The following is a 15086-nucleotide window of genomic DNA, read 5'->3' as shown; positions in this document are numbered from 1 at the left end:
TGATAAATGGAGTTTTCATCCAATTCCATTTCCAAGTGGGTCCAATAAAGACTGTGAGCTCAGTTTTTATTTTCTCCCCTCCAATCTCAGAGCATAGTGAAACTTCCTAACTATAAAGGCTACTACTATGGTAAGATGGGAAGACACAAATGAATGTTCCTACAACTATCCCTTCCTGTCCCCTCCTCACCAATATAAATCTAATGTAATAACACATCCTTGTGAAAAACTGTACATATTACTCCCATCCCTGTGGAAAATTGTACATATTATTGCCATAAAGGCCTGAAAGATACAGGGGTAGTGATTCCTACTATATTCCCTATCTGTTTTACTCATGTGTTTGGCTAGAGCAAACAACAAATAAACCTGAAGAAAGTGGTAGTGTATTACAAACTTAACGGGTTGGGGGATGATGCCAATTACAGCTGCAGGTTCTGATATGGTATCTTTACTAAACAATATAGCCACTGGCAACAGCAGCTACTGACCTAGCAAAAATATTTCCTATGCACATTCTTATCAGTAAAGATAATGGGAAGCAGTTTTCTTGCCTTCATGTGGCAGGAAAAGCAGTATCCCTTCCCTGTCTTAGCTCAGTGCTGTGTCAACTCAATTTGCTTCTCTGTCATAAAACAGACTGAGCAGATATCTTTATATTCTGGATATCTCACAAAATATCATTCAGGTCCATTAAACTGGACTTGGAGAGTAGAAAAGAACAAGCACCCTAAAGGTGTACCAGAGGATAGAATTTAAAATTTCAGGGGCTTGATAAATGGGTGTAATCACCCAATGGGTTCTCCCTGCCTGTTGCACAGACAAAAATAAATTCACTGAGACTGCAGCATTGCAGTATAGTTTAATTGATGCAAGGCTGGCCCACATGGGAGAACTGGAGTTATCATTCAAATCAGTCTCCCTGAAGGCTTAAAGGCTAGGGTTTTTATGGACAATTTGGTGGGCAGGCAGCTAGGGAATGAGTGCTGCTGATTGGTTGGGGATGAAATCACAGGGGTGTGGAAAACTGTCCTTGTGTGCTGAGTCTCCCTCTGGATGGGGCCACAGGATCAGTTGAGTCATGATTCATGAGTCTGGTGGAGTCAGTCAGAAAGGTATCTCAAAAAACCCAATCTTATGTTCTACAATAGTGATGTTATCTATAGAAGCAACTGGGCAAGTCACAAATCTTGTGACCTCTGGCCATATAACTCCTGAGCAGTAGGGATTATAGAAACTATACCTATCTTGTAATCTTGGCCACATGACTCCTGAGCAGCAAGGAATTAGAGAAACTAAACCTACATGTTAGTAGAGTTCAGGTCTCTCCCACAATCCTATTCTTGTGGGCTTTAATTAGTCTTACAAGGCAGTTTTCATTCCCTGAGCAAGGAAGGGGTTAATTTTAAGGTGGGACTATTGTCATTCTTGCTTTCAAGTTAAACTATAAACTAAATTCTTCCCAAAGTTAGCTTGGCCTTTGCCCAGGAATGATCAAGGACAACTTGGAGGTCAGAAGTAAGATGGAGTCAATTATGTCAGATTTCTCTGACTGTCATAATTTTGAAAAGGCAGTTTCATGGGTGAAGTTCCAGGAATAATAGTTTGGGGGCACATCAGGATACCTCCTCCAAAGTAGAGATAAATTGTTGTACTTTGCACTGACTGACCATCACAATAAAAGGGGCACAGTTCTGGTGAGCCTCTGTGGACTTTGGAGTCAACTTATATCAGATTTGGGTGTTCTGCTCCAATCCATTTTCTTAGTAACCTGTAAGGTTGCTGTTTTTTTTTGTTTTTATTATGGAGATATATATATATATATATATATATACACACACACACACACACACACATATACAGTATACAATATTATATATATAGTATATAATATTATATATATATAATCATTTTAACCATTTTTAGGTATGCATTTCAGTGGCATTAGTACATTTACATTATTGTACAACTGTCACTACCATTTATCTACAGAATTTTTATCTTCTTTAACTGAAACTCTATACCCATTAAACAATAACTCTCCATTATCCCCTTCCACCAAACCCTGGCAGCCCCATTCTACTTTCTATCTCTCTGAATTTGATTATCCTAGGTGAGGAAGGAGGTCAGCAGCACTTGTTTTCCAAGAACTGGCTATGACCCTGCTGATCAAAACAGGATCTGGTTAAAATAGGGTGCAGTAAAGAAACTGACCAAATACAGCTAAAACCAAAATGGTGAAAAAAGTGACCTCTAGTTGCCCTCAGTGCTCATTATACACTAAGTATAATATATTAGCATGCTAAAAGACACTCCCACCAGCACCATGACAGTTTAAAAATGTCATGGCAATGGTTGGAAGTTACCCTATATGGTTTAAGAGGGGAGGGGAACCCTTCCTTGGTTCCTGGAATGCCCCATCCCTTTTCTAGAAAATTCACAAATAACCTGCTCCTTATTTAGCATATAATTAAGTAGTAGCTATAAATATAGCTAGCCAGCAGTCTATGAGGGCTACTCTGCCTATGGGGTAGCCCTGCTCTATCTATGGAGCAGCCATTTTCCTATACTCTGTTGCTCTGATAAACTTGCTTTGTGACATAGTTTGGATATTTGTCCCTGCCCAAATCTCATGTTGAATTGTAATCCCCAGTGCAGGAGGTGGGGGCTGGGGGAGTTGTTTGGATCATGGGGGTGAATCCCTCATGGCTTGGTGCTGTCTTTCTGATAATGAGTTCTCACAAGATGTGGTTATTTAAATGTACATGGCAACACCCCCTCTACTCTCACTCTTTGTCTCTCTTGCTTGTTACTGCTTTCACCGTGTGATGTGTCTGTCCCCACTTCACCTTCTAGTCTCCTTAAAAGCTGAATAGGTTCCAGCACCATGCTTCCTGTAAAGCCTGAAGAACTGTAAGCCAATTAAACCTCTGTTCTTTATAAATCACCCAGTCTCAGGTATTTCTTTATAGCAATGCAAGAACACCCTAATACTCTTTGCCTTCACTTTACTCTGTCAGCTCCCTCCTGAATTATTTCTTGTCTTCCTGGAAGACAAGAACCCTCCCTGGCTGAGCCACAGTTTTGGGGTTTGCCAGTATCATAGGTCTTTCATATAAGTGAGATCACAATATTCATCCTTTTGTGTCTGGTTTGTTATATTTAGCATAATGTCCTTCAAGTCTCATCCAGGTTATAGTGTGTCAGACTTTCATTCCTTTTTAAGGCTGAAAAATATTCCATTGTCAATTATTCCAATATATTCCAAAAATATTCCAATGTCACATTTTGTTTATTCATTCAATCACTGATAGACATTTGGGTTGTTTCTACTAACTATTATGCATAATGCTGCTACGAACATTGGTGTAAAAATACCTTTAATGATGAATACATTAATTTGCTTCACTCTAGTCATCTTTTTACTATCTATATGTATCCCATAACTTCTTATTGTATATCTTAAATTTATACAATAAAATTTATTTAAAAAAATCTTTTACATTCCTGCCGTCAGTTCTTTTGCATATATACCCAGAAGTGGACTTGCTGGATTATATGGTAATTCAATGTTTAATTTTCTGAGGAACTACCATACTGGTTTTTACAGTATTGTGTCATTTACCTTCCCAACAGCAATGTGCTTGTGTTCTAATTTCTCCACCATCTTGCTAACACTTGTTATTTTCTGTTTTTGTTTGTTTGTTTATGTTTGTTTTATAATAGCATCCTAACATGTGTGACGTGATATCTCATTTTGCTTTTGATTTGCATTTCCCTAATGGTAGTGATGTTATATATCCTTCCATGGGATTACTGGTCATTTGCAAATCTTCTTTGGAGAAATGTCTATTCAAGTATTTTGCCAGGTTGCCAGTTTTGAGTGGACCCTGAAGTAAGAAAAGGCTCTGCAGCAGATTCAGGATGTAAGTTACAATGCTATTAATATTTGGACCTCATGACTGAGAAACTCTAATTATATCAGAAGGCTCTGTAGCTGGTAGAGATGCCATATGAGCCCTTTGGTAATCTCCCATAAGAGAAACCCTGCTTATATCTGTAAGATTTTGGAGACAGGCCATGCCCTCTCTGTCAAATGCAATTTACCATTTGGAATACAGCTATGAGCTTGCTCCGATTGAAACTGAATGACTGAACCTGGAATGTCAAATGGCTATGCTCTCTGTTCTCTGTTTTGCCCATTATGAACTCGGTAATAATCGAATTCACTGAACCATAAAATTGAATGTATACCGTAGCACTCTATTCTTAAATCAAAATGGCATGTATTGAAACTGGGCCCTAGCACGTCTAGAAAGCACAGACAAAATGTGTAAGCAAGCAATTCAGATTTCCATGACACCCGTTCCCATTGCTTTGACATTGCTCCTTCAGCTTTCCTAGAGAATTCCCTTTACCAGTTAATGGAGGAGGAAAAACCTCAGGCCTGATTTTTGGATAGATCTGCATTGATTGTCAACATCAGCCAGAAGTGTACAGCTTCAGGCTGCATTAGAGCTTGAAAGATGTTAGTAAAGTGAACTCTTTCCAGTAGGTAGAACTTGAGGCAATACATATAGTTAGAAGGAGAGATGGCTTGAGATACGGATCTACACTAATTCAGAGAGCACTGGCTAAGAGTTTGGCCAGCTGGTCAGGCACTTGGAAATAATGGGTTTGAAAGGCTAATGATAAGAAGGTCCGAGGAAGATAAATTTAGATGAACTTCTCAAAATGAAATCAATATAGAGTTAATTATATTCCATGTAGATACTTAACAGACAGCATCCTCTATAGAGTAGGCTCTCAATAATCAGGTAAACAAGATGGACCTTTAGTGGATATCAGTCAACATTTTTCCATACTAATCATAGTGGTTGCTCAATGGGCCCACTAACACAAATCCAACAATATGGACTTTTCTTCACCAAGGTTGATCTGGCTACCACCCCTGGTGACTGCCAAACCTGCCAAACGTAGAGGCCAACATTGAGCTCCCAACAAGGCAATGCTCCCTGGGAGATAAGTTGGAGCTATAATAGCTGCAATTGTTCTCACAGGGGTAGATACCTATTCTAGACATAGATTTGCTATTCTACCAAAAGTTCTTCTGGTAGTTAAAATGTAGTTGATACACAGCACGAATTATATATCAGAAGAGAGAGAGAGCTGATATACCTATAGCAATATGAATGTATCTTTAAATCCCAGTGCTAAGTGAAAAAAAAAGATGCATGGTCTAATATCATTTCCATAATTAAAGATATGCATAAAAACCTGTAGTATATTTTTGGGACAGCATGCAGATAAGAATATACATTAAAACATATAAAATAGTGGCTATTTTAGGGGGAGGGGAATGAGAGTGGGGATAAAAAGAAGTCAGCCTAAGAGTAGGTCCATGCAAAAACTGAAGGATGACAATATGCCATAAATTCATTAATATGATTATCCCAACAACTGTGTACCTAAGGTAAAAGACAGAGGGAGTGGAAAACCTTAAAGAAAAGAAAAAAAAAAGAAGCCAAAGCTGAAAGACCTTTTCTTTTTGCCTCCTTTGGCATCCAGGACTCTGGCAGGTGACTTAGGTCAAATTACTAGAAAATCTCATTCAGGTCTTTGAATCTTGAAAAAGTGGCATGAAGATGCATGACAGTTTAGAAATTATTCATAGTGCAGTAGCATTGGCACTGAGAGTCCAATGGTGGCCATGTTGACTGGTGCCAATGTCATTGGTGGCACCCTAACTAGACTACTCTTTGCTTGGGGTGTTCTGTTGCAAGAAATCCTTAATTTCAGACTGTTTTCTGACCCTGGATTTTGAGCTTTTTAGCTGATTCTGTAAGCAACCCAGTCACTATCTTATAATTTGTTTTCTGCTTAGGTTAGCCAGAAAAGATTTTTGTTTAAAACCAGTCAGACTTGGCTGATATCCCAAAGTCCTAATTGGGTTATAGAATGCAAATAGCCTCATCATCTGGCCTTAAGACCCCTTCATTCTTGTGTATTCTAGAAAGAGCCAGTGTTTCGATTTCAGGCATGAGCCTTTGCCCACACAGAAAATAAAACTAGCATGACAGATTCTAGGAATAAGGTTTAGAGTGGCATTGAATGGAATCAACATTTTATTTGTGTTAACTCAGTATTTTTTGTATTGGCTTTCTCTTAGCCATTAAATTACTATCCTTTAAATATTACCTCAATATTGAAGAAAAATGTAGAGTTGTTAGAAAACGTCTATTTTCTTGCTAGAAACAAGCAACAGATAATCAGTGCCACATTGCAATTTTCCTAAATAAAAATGGCATATATTGAAACTGGGCCCTAGCAGGTCCAGAAAGCACAGACAAAATGTGTAAGCAGGCAATTCAGATTTCCATAATATCTGATCTCAAGAGAAAATGGTCCATAATTTTATAATCCATATCAATGTTTTCATTCCTTAAAATTTTCTGTCCTTCCTGAGGGATCTCTAGGTATTACATATTGCTAGAAAGAAGTTGTTTGTCATAATGAACCAGTAAATGACTTGAGTAAAAAGTAATTAATGACTTTGATATGTCACTAATGTCCTGACGAGTATCTCATAAGCTGAACATCTGAAATTGTTCTTAAACTCATATATAGGATACTGGTTTCTATTATCCACATAGGGAACTAATATCTGGATTAGTAGTATCTTAGCCTGAGAACAAATGACTTCCTGGTCCTATTAATAAGTTAATTACTACTAATATATTATTAAATAAATTCATTTGCTACTACTAGTACTTTTACAATTCACTATTTAGCCTTATAAACTATTGGGCCCATCCACCACACCTCCATGATTATACCTGTGTATAGCAGCAACAAATATGACGTATTTTCACATGTGGTTTTCCTTGTTTGAATTCTCAAAAATCTTATTCAAAGCAACAGGAAAAGATTCACTACAATATTTCCCAGTAAAACTTAATCCACAAAAATACAGGATCTCAAACCAATTCAAAGGGTTTTACTGTTGTATTTTTAAAATTTCACAATCTCATTATAAGACTATCACATGGTGAGTCCGGAGATTAGCATGAAGATGGAGGCCCAGTGCATGAGCTCCCTTTAAGACTGGGATCTCAAATGAGTCTCTTTTAACCAGACTGATACTACTAGCAAAAGTCTATACAATATTTATTTTAATTAAAAACTTTGGCCTGGCTGTTACAGTTTCGTAGGCCGTAACCTGATGCCGTGAGGCTCTGATATGTTTCTTCCAAAACAAATAGAAACCATGTTAAGACTACTTAACAGCCTTCATATTTTCAGAGAATCTGACTAGATATTTATTAGTGACATAATTATATTGGTTAAGTTATCATTTCATTTTTTTAAAAAAATGAGATAACTCATTGTAGTGAAAAAGAATATTAATTTGTATTTAAGTTTAGGTATAGCACCTATATAACTTATAGGTGCTATACCTATAAGTTATAAATTCTATAGAATTTATAAATTCTAAAGAATAAACATTAGAATTGACTTATTACCTAAGAAAAGAGCAACAAATCAATAGGTAACCATATCCAAATAGCAGAAATTTAAAAGGGTAAGTTTTACTGTATTCTTAAAAGTGTGTGGTTAATTCGTCTAATGTTTAAAGTAAAAACAACCTGTGGTAAAAATGTCTCAATTAGGATGACATTAGGGAAGGAAAGTGGGAAAATGGTTAAGCAAAGACAAAAATGTGATTTTTAAATTTCTGATCAAATAAGTAAGATAGAAATCTGCATAAAAATAAGAGTGAATCTACATTATTGCATTACTTTTTTCCCATAACTATCATGGTGGTTGCTCAATGCGCCCACTGGCACAAATCCAATAATGTGGACTTTTCCTCACCAAGGCTGATTTGGCTACCACCCCTGGTGACTGCCAAACCTGCCAAAAGTAGAGGCCAACACTGAGCTACCAACACAGCAATGCTCCTTAGGGGATTAGTTCGAGCTAGCTGTGATTGTCCTCACAGGGGTAGACACATATTATAGACATGGATTTGCTATTCTACCAAAAGTTCTTCTGGTAGTTAAAATGTAGTTAATATATAGCATGAAGAATTACACATCAGAAGAGAGACAGCTGATGGACCTATTGCAATGAATGAATTAGATGAACACAGAGAAAATATTCACACAATTCTTGTAAAATACTGAGGCTATAAAAGTAAAGGGAAAATGATTTTTCACAGAACCTACCTTGAGTTACTGCCAAGACCTAAATGTTCCAAAGGTGGATTAAAACATTTGATGAACTCAAAGTACAGCCAGGTTGTGTAGTTCTTAAGTTTTTGCTTCTTTATAGGTCTTCTTTAACAGATTTTATATTTTTAAAATGGCATGAATTATTAACACTATGAGTTATTAGATATAAAATACTGAAGAGAATGTACCTATTGACAGTTCCTGGAAATCCTAAATACAACTGCATAATAGCTATTAGAGAAATGAACTGGCTTAATCTGAGCCAATGCCAAAGCTAAAATAGATAGCCAAAATATCTATGGTCTAGCAAGGAGACACATGCATAGGAAATAATGAGCAAAGAGATATCCGTACTACTCACAGGAAGTCCCTGTTTTCCTGGTGGCCCAATTTTTCCAGGGTTTCCTGAAATGCCATCTGTTCCATGGTATCCTTGTATGCCTTTTGGCCCAAGTAGGCCTTGAAGTCCCTTGATAATTAAAAATTATTTGGATTGTAGAGATGCTGACAAGATGTTAAGATGACAAATACTTTTTTATTTATTGAGCTGGAGAAGTTTACATTTTTATATTTTGTTCTAGGACAAATTTTCCTGTTTCCTGGATTCCTTAATGATTTACTATTTGGATTCAACAGATAACTTTAAAAGTTTAAAAGCCTTTAAAAGTTCCCCAAACAAAAATGCCAAGCTGATCAGCAATTTACGGTGTAACTTTTGGGCCTTAGTGTAATTCTCTGGTGTTTCTCATTGTGTCAACCAATATTTTATATAATTCTGGAGAAAAGATCAGCTATATACACCTGTCAGCTTAGGATAGAGGTTATCATTTCCCATCTGCCAAACCTTGTATTGTTTTATTTTCCCAAGAAATAAATTATGGCTACTCAGCTGCCACTTTGAATCAGATAATTATATGACTGAAGTAAGGTCTGAACATTTTGTTTCTACACTTGGGCAACTGAATTTCATATGCAAGGATCTCTGATCTGAATGTGCTTATAATTTACATTCATTTTCTCTATTTTTTTTTCAAGCCAATACAAGTCACCCAAAGCAGGCATCTAATCCTTGGCTAGGGGACACCAGTAAAGTCTTTGCTAAAGAGCCAGTCAACACTTATCTGCCTGGCCAGGAGAGGAAACTGATGGTGAGGTAAAAGTTAATCTTTGTGATGAAAAGATTAAATTTTTTTTCCTAAGACTTTTTATTTGTCTAGAGAATGAGAGGCTGAGTCCTCTAAAATCTAGCTCATGTCATTTTAATTATGCTTGAAGATCTCTGGCCTTTGTCACCATTCATTTTGTTACGATTCTAAGTTCTCTGTTTTTCAGTGGTTCACCGTCAGAAGCATGAGTCCACCGGGAGGGCTTCATAACCAGGAAAATAGCATCCTTCAACTGCAGGGACTTATATTTAAACAGCAAGTTTGGTTTTGAGTTAATGGTCATATTTTCTTCCCTCTGTGTTCCAGCATGGGTTTAATTTTTTTTAAAGACAATCTGATTTATCCAACATGATGACACAATTGGCCCCAAACTTTTCTGCTTGCTAAAGTTGCCAGTTCCATTTAGAAAAGCAAGAAAGATGAAAGAGGCCTGTTACTTACAGGAATCCCAGGTTTCCCAGAAGGACCAGGAGCTCCTTTTCTCCCCTTATTACCCTAAAGATGGAAAGCACAGTTGTCAATTGACTGTAATAAACTTACTTAAACTGAAGCCATAGAAAAGAACACTGAGACCTGGACGCTGCAGCAAGAACTAGCACGAACTAGTTGTATATCATTAGGATTGCCATTTAATTTTCCTGGGAGTCAGCTTCTTCATCTGAAAATGAGAAACTTTGACAAGATCATCTAGTAATTTCCTTGTAGCTCTCAATTATATGATTTAAGAATTTAAACTGTACTCCTAAAAGGGACCTGAATAGATTATTTAATAAATGTCCCTACTTTCAGGAAGGGCCTTGATCTCCTTTTGAAAATGCTACATATTTACTTAATTCAGTAAACATTTATTGAGTATCATGTGTCCGGGACTCTGTCATGTGCTTGGAAGGCAAAGGCAAAGTTCCTCCTTGCAAGGCACTTACAGTGTGGTAAGAGGAACATGAACTGATAGCCTAAAATGTGCTTCTCTGGAAGAACAGAGAAGAGCATACTTGTGATTCAAGGAAAAGATATTTATTTCCCATGGAACTGTTTGTTTTTCCATGTGTGAGATGTTTTAAATCATAATTGATTCAGCAGTAATGGGTCTGCCAGGATAGTTAGGAACTTTGCTCTTGCAAATCATGCCATTGTTCTGATGACATTCTAAAAGTATTTAAAGAAGAAAATGTGGAAAAGGTGACTTGGTTCACAAATAAGAAAAGGAATCATGTTGTCATTACCAGACACATTTCTCAGAAATCATCAGAAGTTCTCACAAACAGGATAATCCCACTAAAATGGGATGTTAAATCATTCAATTTTGAAGACAAATTGTGCTAAAGATTCAGTTTAACAATAACAACAAAGAAACAACTTCAAAAGATGTTACTTTTTTTGACAACCAGCTTAAACATTTTATGAAGAAATAGTATATGTTGTCACAGAGAAAAAGAGCATCTTCTCTAAGAGATAAAAATCTATCTTTTGCAGGATTTGATAATGGGGAGATATAAGGATCATGGGTTGTACTTCCAACTTTGAAAACTATTGTACTTGTCTTAGAAGTCACTAATGCAAAATGTTTCTAAAGATGAGGAAACCAGAAAATGGGATAGTTGGTGACCTGGGTTTAGTTAAAGTATACACTTTTCTAGAACATATGATCCCTATAAGTAAAATATGTTTTTCCTAACACAATAAAAAAGCAAAATAAACAAAGACTATTTTAAATAGTGGAAAAAAGTTGTGATTTCAGTCATCTTGAATAATACTTATTAAATAGCATATGAATCATAATATGCAATTATGTTAATCAGTGTGTTTTTTCCTTTACAGTATTTCTTTTTATGCAACGAGATATATCTGTTCTATACTTTTGATTTTTCAAAATAGACTTTTCCTTGGCTTTTGAATTTTAAAATAGTCCAACGAAACTCATGGTGGGGGTAACAGTTTGAAAAAAATATGTTTTCAGTTTCAAAATCATGTTTTTTAAACACAAAAGCCTGACTCATAAATATTAAAAGTCTATCTTTGAGTTAAAAACCAAGGTTTGTTATAAAGGACTCAAGTCATAAAATTTATGCTATAAAGAACAGATTTAAAATAATAATAATAATAATGTAACAAAGAGTTTTTCCCATGAAAGGGGATAAAGATCCTCAAGCTGGGGAAAGGGAAAAGAAGAAGAAAAAGAGAAGCGGGACTGTTAGACACTGACGGCAATCTCTGAAAAGAGCCCCTTGCCCCTCATCCTACCCTTGAGTCTTTCTCTTTTCCTTTTTTTTTTTTTTTTTTTTTTTGAGACAAAGTCTCACTCTGTCACCCAGGTTGGAGTACAGTGTCATGATCTCGGCTCATGGCAACCTCCACCTGCCAGGTTCAAGTGATTCTCCCGCCTCAGCCTCCCAAGTAGCTGGGATCACAGGCATGCACCACCACACCCAGCTAATCTTTGTATTTTTAGTAGAGACGGAGTTTCACCATGTTGGCCAGGCTGGTCTTGAACTCCTGACCTCAGGTGATCTGCCCTCCTCGGCCTCCCAAAGTGCTGGAATTACAGGCATGAGCCACCATGCCTGGCCTGCCCTTGAGTCTTTCTTAGGGTGGATAGAAACACTAATGCCCCCAGATATGTTTGGGGATCTGGGCACAAAGATGATGCCTAGGGAGACTAAAGTCCTCATTGAGAAGTCCACATAAAGTACATAGAGTAAAAATCTCTGCATGACATGTTTAGGACAGTGGGATTAAGAATGTCTTTCTGAGTCCTCCAAGTACCCTGTATGGTGTGGGGAGCAGAGAATGTTATTTATATGTGGCCAAGAACAGAAGAAGATGGCCCTGAGAGGCCTGAGGAGGTCTTGTACCTGAGATGAGCAAATAGCTGCACATGCCAGCATAGGTCAAAGTACTTCTGGCAGGAGGGCCAAGGTAGATGCCAATACGGTGAGACAATAGCAACTGTGGGCCAAAGGGATGATGTGCATTTCAGGGGACACTAGTGTGAACAGATGATGACTGAAGACTAAACTTATTTTCCACCTGCCTTCCCTACCATCTGTAACTCCAAATTTGAAAAGAGTGAGTGGGGGAAACTCTAAATCAAATGTAGGATATTTGAGTGAATGGGGTTTAAGGCAGTCAATGGATTAGATTTACAGTACATATAAAATTGTGCTTTCTTTTTGCCCGGCCAGCACTGAAAAATATGTATAGTGGCCCATTTGAAATCAGATCCATTTTGAAAGGCTTCTGTTCATTGGGACTGTGCTGGTTCACAGACTACTAGAGAAAGCAGTCTGATTCTTTTGATAAGGGAAATATTTTTTAATATGCAACGTTAATACAAACGCTTGTTTTTTGTTTGTTTGTTTAAATGAGGCTGAAGGACAGTTATCTAGATACTTCACTAGTTATAACACTCTTTAAGAAGGCAGCTTTATAAAGCAAAAATAGATTTAGAGAGTTAAGCAAAAATTATTCTTTCTTTTTTCACCACGAAATTTCAATTCATTGAAATCTGGAATTTTGTTTTGGGAGAACAAATATTTTGGCTTGAGTCTTGGTCTTTGAGAGTCATTATAGGACAGTTCACTCACATTTTCATTACAAAAGTCTTTTAAAAAATGTTGGTTCTGCAATTGGTTTTGACTCGCTCTAAATTTTTCTTTATAGCTGCCCACAGTCTTATGCCCAATGAATGAATTGGTTGGTTAGGTCAAATTAATCATATGTTACTTAATTTTTAAAAGATTACAAGTAATAGCCTTCTTCATAATAACAGGAGCTAGGAAATAAAGTTTCTAGTGTTGTTTCTGTTGCTAATTAGTTCTGTGATTTTAGGTAACTCATAATCTCTCTGGGATTTTAATTTCTTCATCTGAAAATTGAGAGGGTTATCCAGATAATTTTAAAGGGCCATTTCCAAATCTAAAAAATAAATTTAAAGCTTTGCAAAAACAAGATGACAGCAATTGGACAGGACCCATCTGGCCACTGAAGGTGTCCCTAGTGAATAATACACAGTCAGTCATTATTCTTGTAGCAATTAATACTATTTTAAATTCTAAGAGGCTTTTTAATGTGCCCTTGGGTTGTACGCCAGCATTACCCAAAGCAGGGAAGAACTAGCTTGCCTGGATTATACAGAATTTAAACTATGGCTTCTTAGCACCTTTTAGCTCCAACACGCAGGGATTGTTGACCATGTAGGCTAGAGAGGCAGTTGACTAGTAAAAGTATTTGATATTCATTAGCCTAATTTTAACATATACTAATAAGCATCAGAAAATGTCTTACTCCTGAGATCTCTCAAGATGGAAAAAGAAAGCCTGTAAATATGAAAGTATTAATTGTAAAAAAGTAGACACTTTAGGATCAAATGTTGGACAGAACTTGCATTCTTAGGCACTTACTGCAAATATAAGGAAGTAGCATGACAGCAGTAGCAGTATTCTAGGTTCCCAATGTTTTCTATGACTTTTTCTAATTTGAGTATTAAAAATTCTAAGTGAATGACTTAACTATCTTCTTTCTCTGCTTGTTTAGGCTTATCTTTGATATGATATTTTTATTTATTAATATTATTTATTGGGGAACCTAACAGAAAGTTACTGAATAGATGCCAAAACTATACAAAATGGGTTCTAGGTAAGTGAATGCCTATTTAACATATCTGATTCAACCCCATTTTATTACTTACTCCCATAAGTGGAAAACACAAATATGGGTGAAGGCTGCTTAACAAATCAGGAGAAACACAATCTCAAATTCATTACTTTTTATTCATTCTCATCTAATTTATTATTAACAGTGTAGTGCATTTTCTTAAGAATTTAATTTGAAATCAATAGCATGTGAAGTCAGAATGCCTGAAAAACAGGGCAGCAATGAATTGAAGGTGCAAATGACAAAGTTGCTTGCTATTTAAGGTTGAGGCAATGTCTATCTGGCCACATGGAAAGAGAAGACTAAATTCAGTAAACCAACAGATTTTTAGTTTGCTTGATAAGATTTGCCTTATGAAAAAACAACTTTCAAACCAATTATGAGCCTGTGTCACATAGTCAAACTACTTTTTCCTCTCTTATCCTATGACAATGACTCTTTGCTTGGTCAAACTTTAGTCAGGCTCCTGAACCTTCTAGGCCCTCCGTGTACTTCCTTGTAAAATCCAGTTTTAGCAACGAACCCTGCCAAGTCGGTTTAGCAAGAACCTTCACCCTTGATATCTGATCACCCTTGATATTTGATATCTAACTGGGTTCCTCATCCTCTACCATCCCCCAGTTGATGTCTGATTATCCCACAGTTGATGTCTGATCACCTTGGCCTGTCTTCAGCAAAATTCTTGTTAGGTCAGTTTAACCAAAATTCCCCTGGCCCCTGGTGTTTCCTCTTAAGTAATTTTCCATTCACTCATACTCAATCTGCTCCTTTGTTATAAATTCCTGCTTGCCCATGCTATATTTGGTGTTGAGTCCAATCTCTCTTCCCCATTGCAAAATCCCATTGCAGTGGTCGCTATACCTATTGTAATAGTCATGAACAAAGTCTTCCTTACCATGCTTTAACAATTTTCATTTAATAATTTTTTTCTTTAATGCTTTCTACAACAATTATATAGGTTTGACTGATATGTTTTTTTTACCGTATAATACTAGTTTTAAGGTTTGCTGGTATTTCTGTTTGAAACCTCAAG

The 15086-nt window shown here is 36.6% G+C and overlaps 1 protein-coding gene across 3 annotated transcripts in view; it reads right to left on the bottom strand.

Annotated features, from left to right (window-relative positions):
• The window catches only part of COL24A1 (collagen type XXIV alpha 1 chain), a 404401-nt gene that overhangs the window by 72550 nt on the left and 316765 nt on the right, over window positions 1-15086 (bottom strand). For all 3 annotated transcript variants that reach the window (XM_003805298.6, XM_034934180.3, XM_055116591.2), the window contains 2 exons: window positions 9842-9895; window positions 8596-8703 (listed from right to left, as the gene is read on the bottom strand). In XM_003805298.6, coding sequence (XP_003805346.4) covers window positions 8596-8703; window positions 9842-9895 — 162 coding nt within the window. The remainder of the gene's footprint in view (window positions 1-8595; window positions 8704-9841; window positions 9896-15086) is intronic.

The sequence above is a fragment of the Pan paniscus genome, chromosome 1, assembly GCF_029289425.2.
Source record: "Pan paniscus chromosome 1, NHGRI_mPanPan1-v2.0_pri, whole genome shotgun sequence".
NCBI lineage: Eukaryota > Metazoa > Chordata > Mammalia > Primates > Hominidae > Pan > Pan paniscus.
The sequence above is the reverse complement of the archived record's forward strand: the minus strand, read 5'-3'. Positions and strand labels throughout refer to the sequence as shown.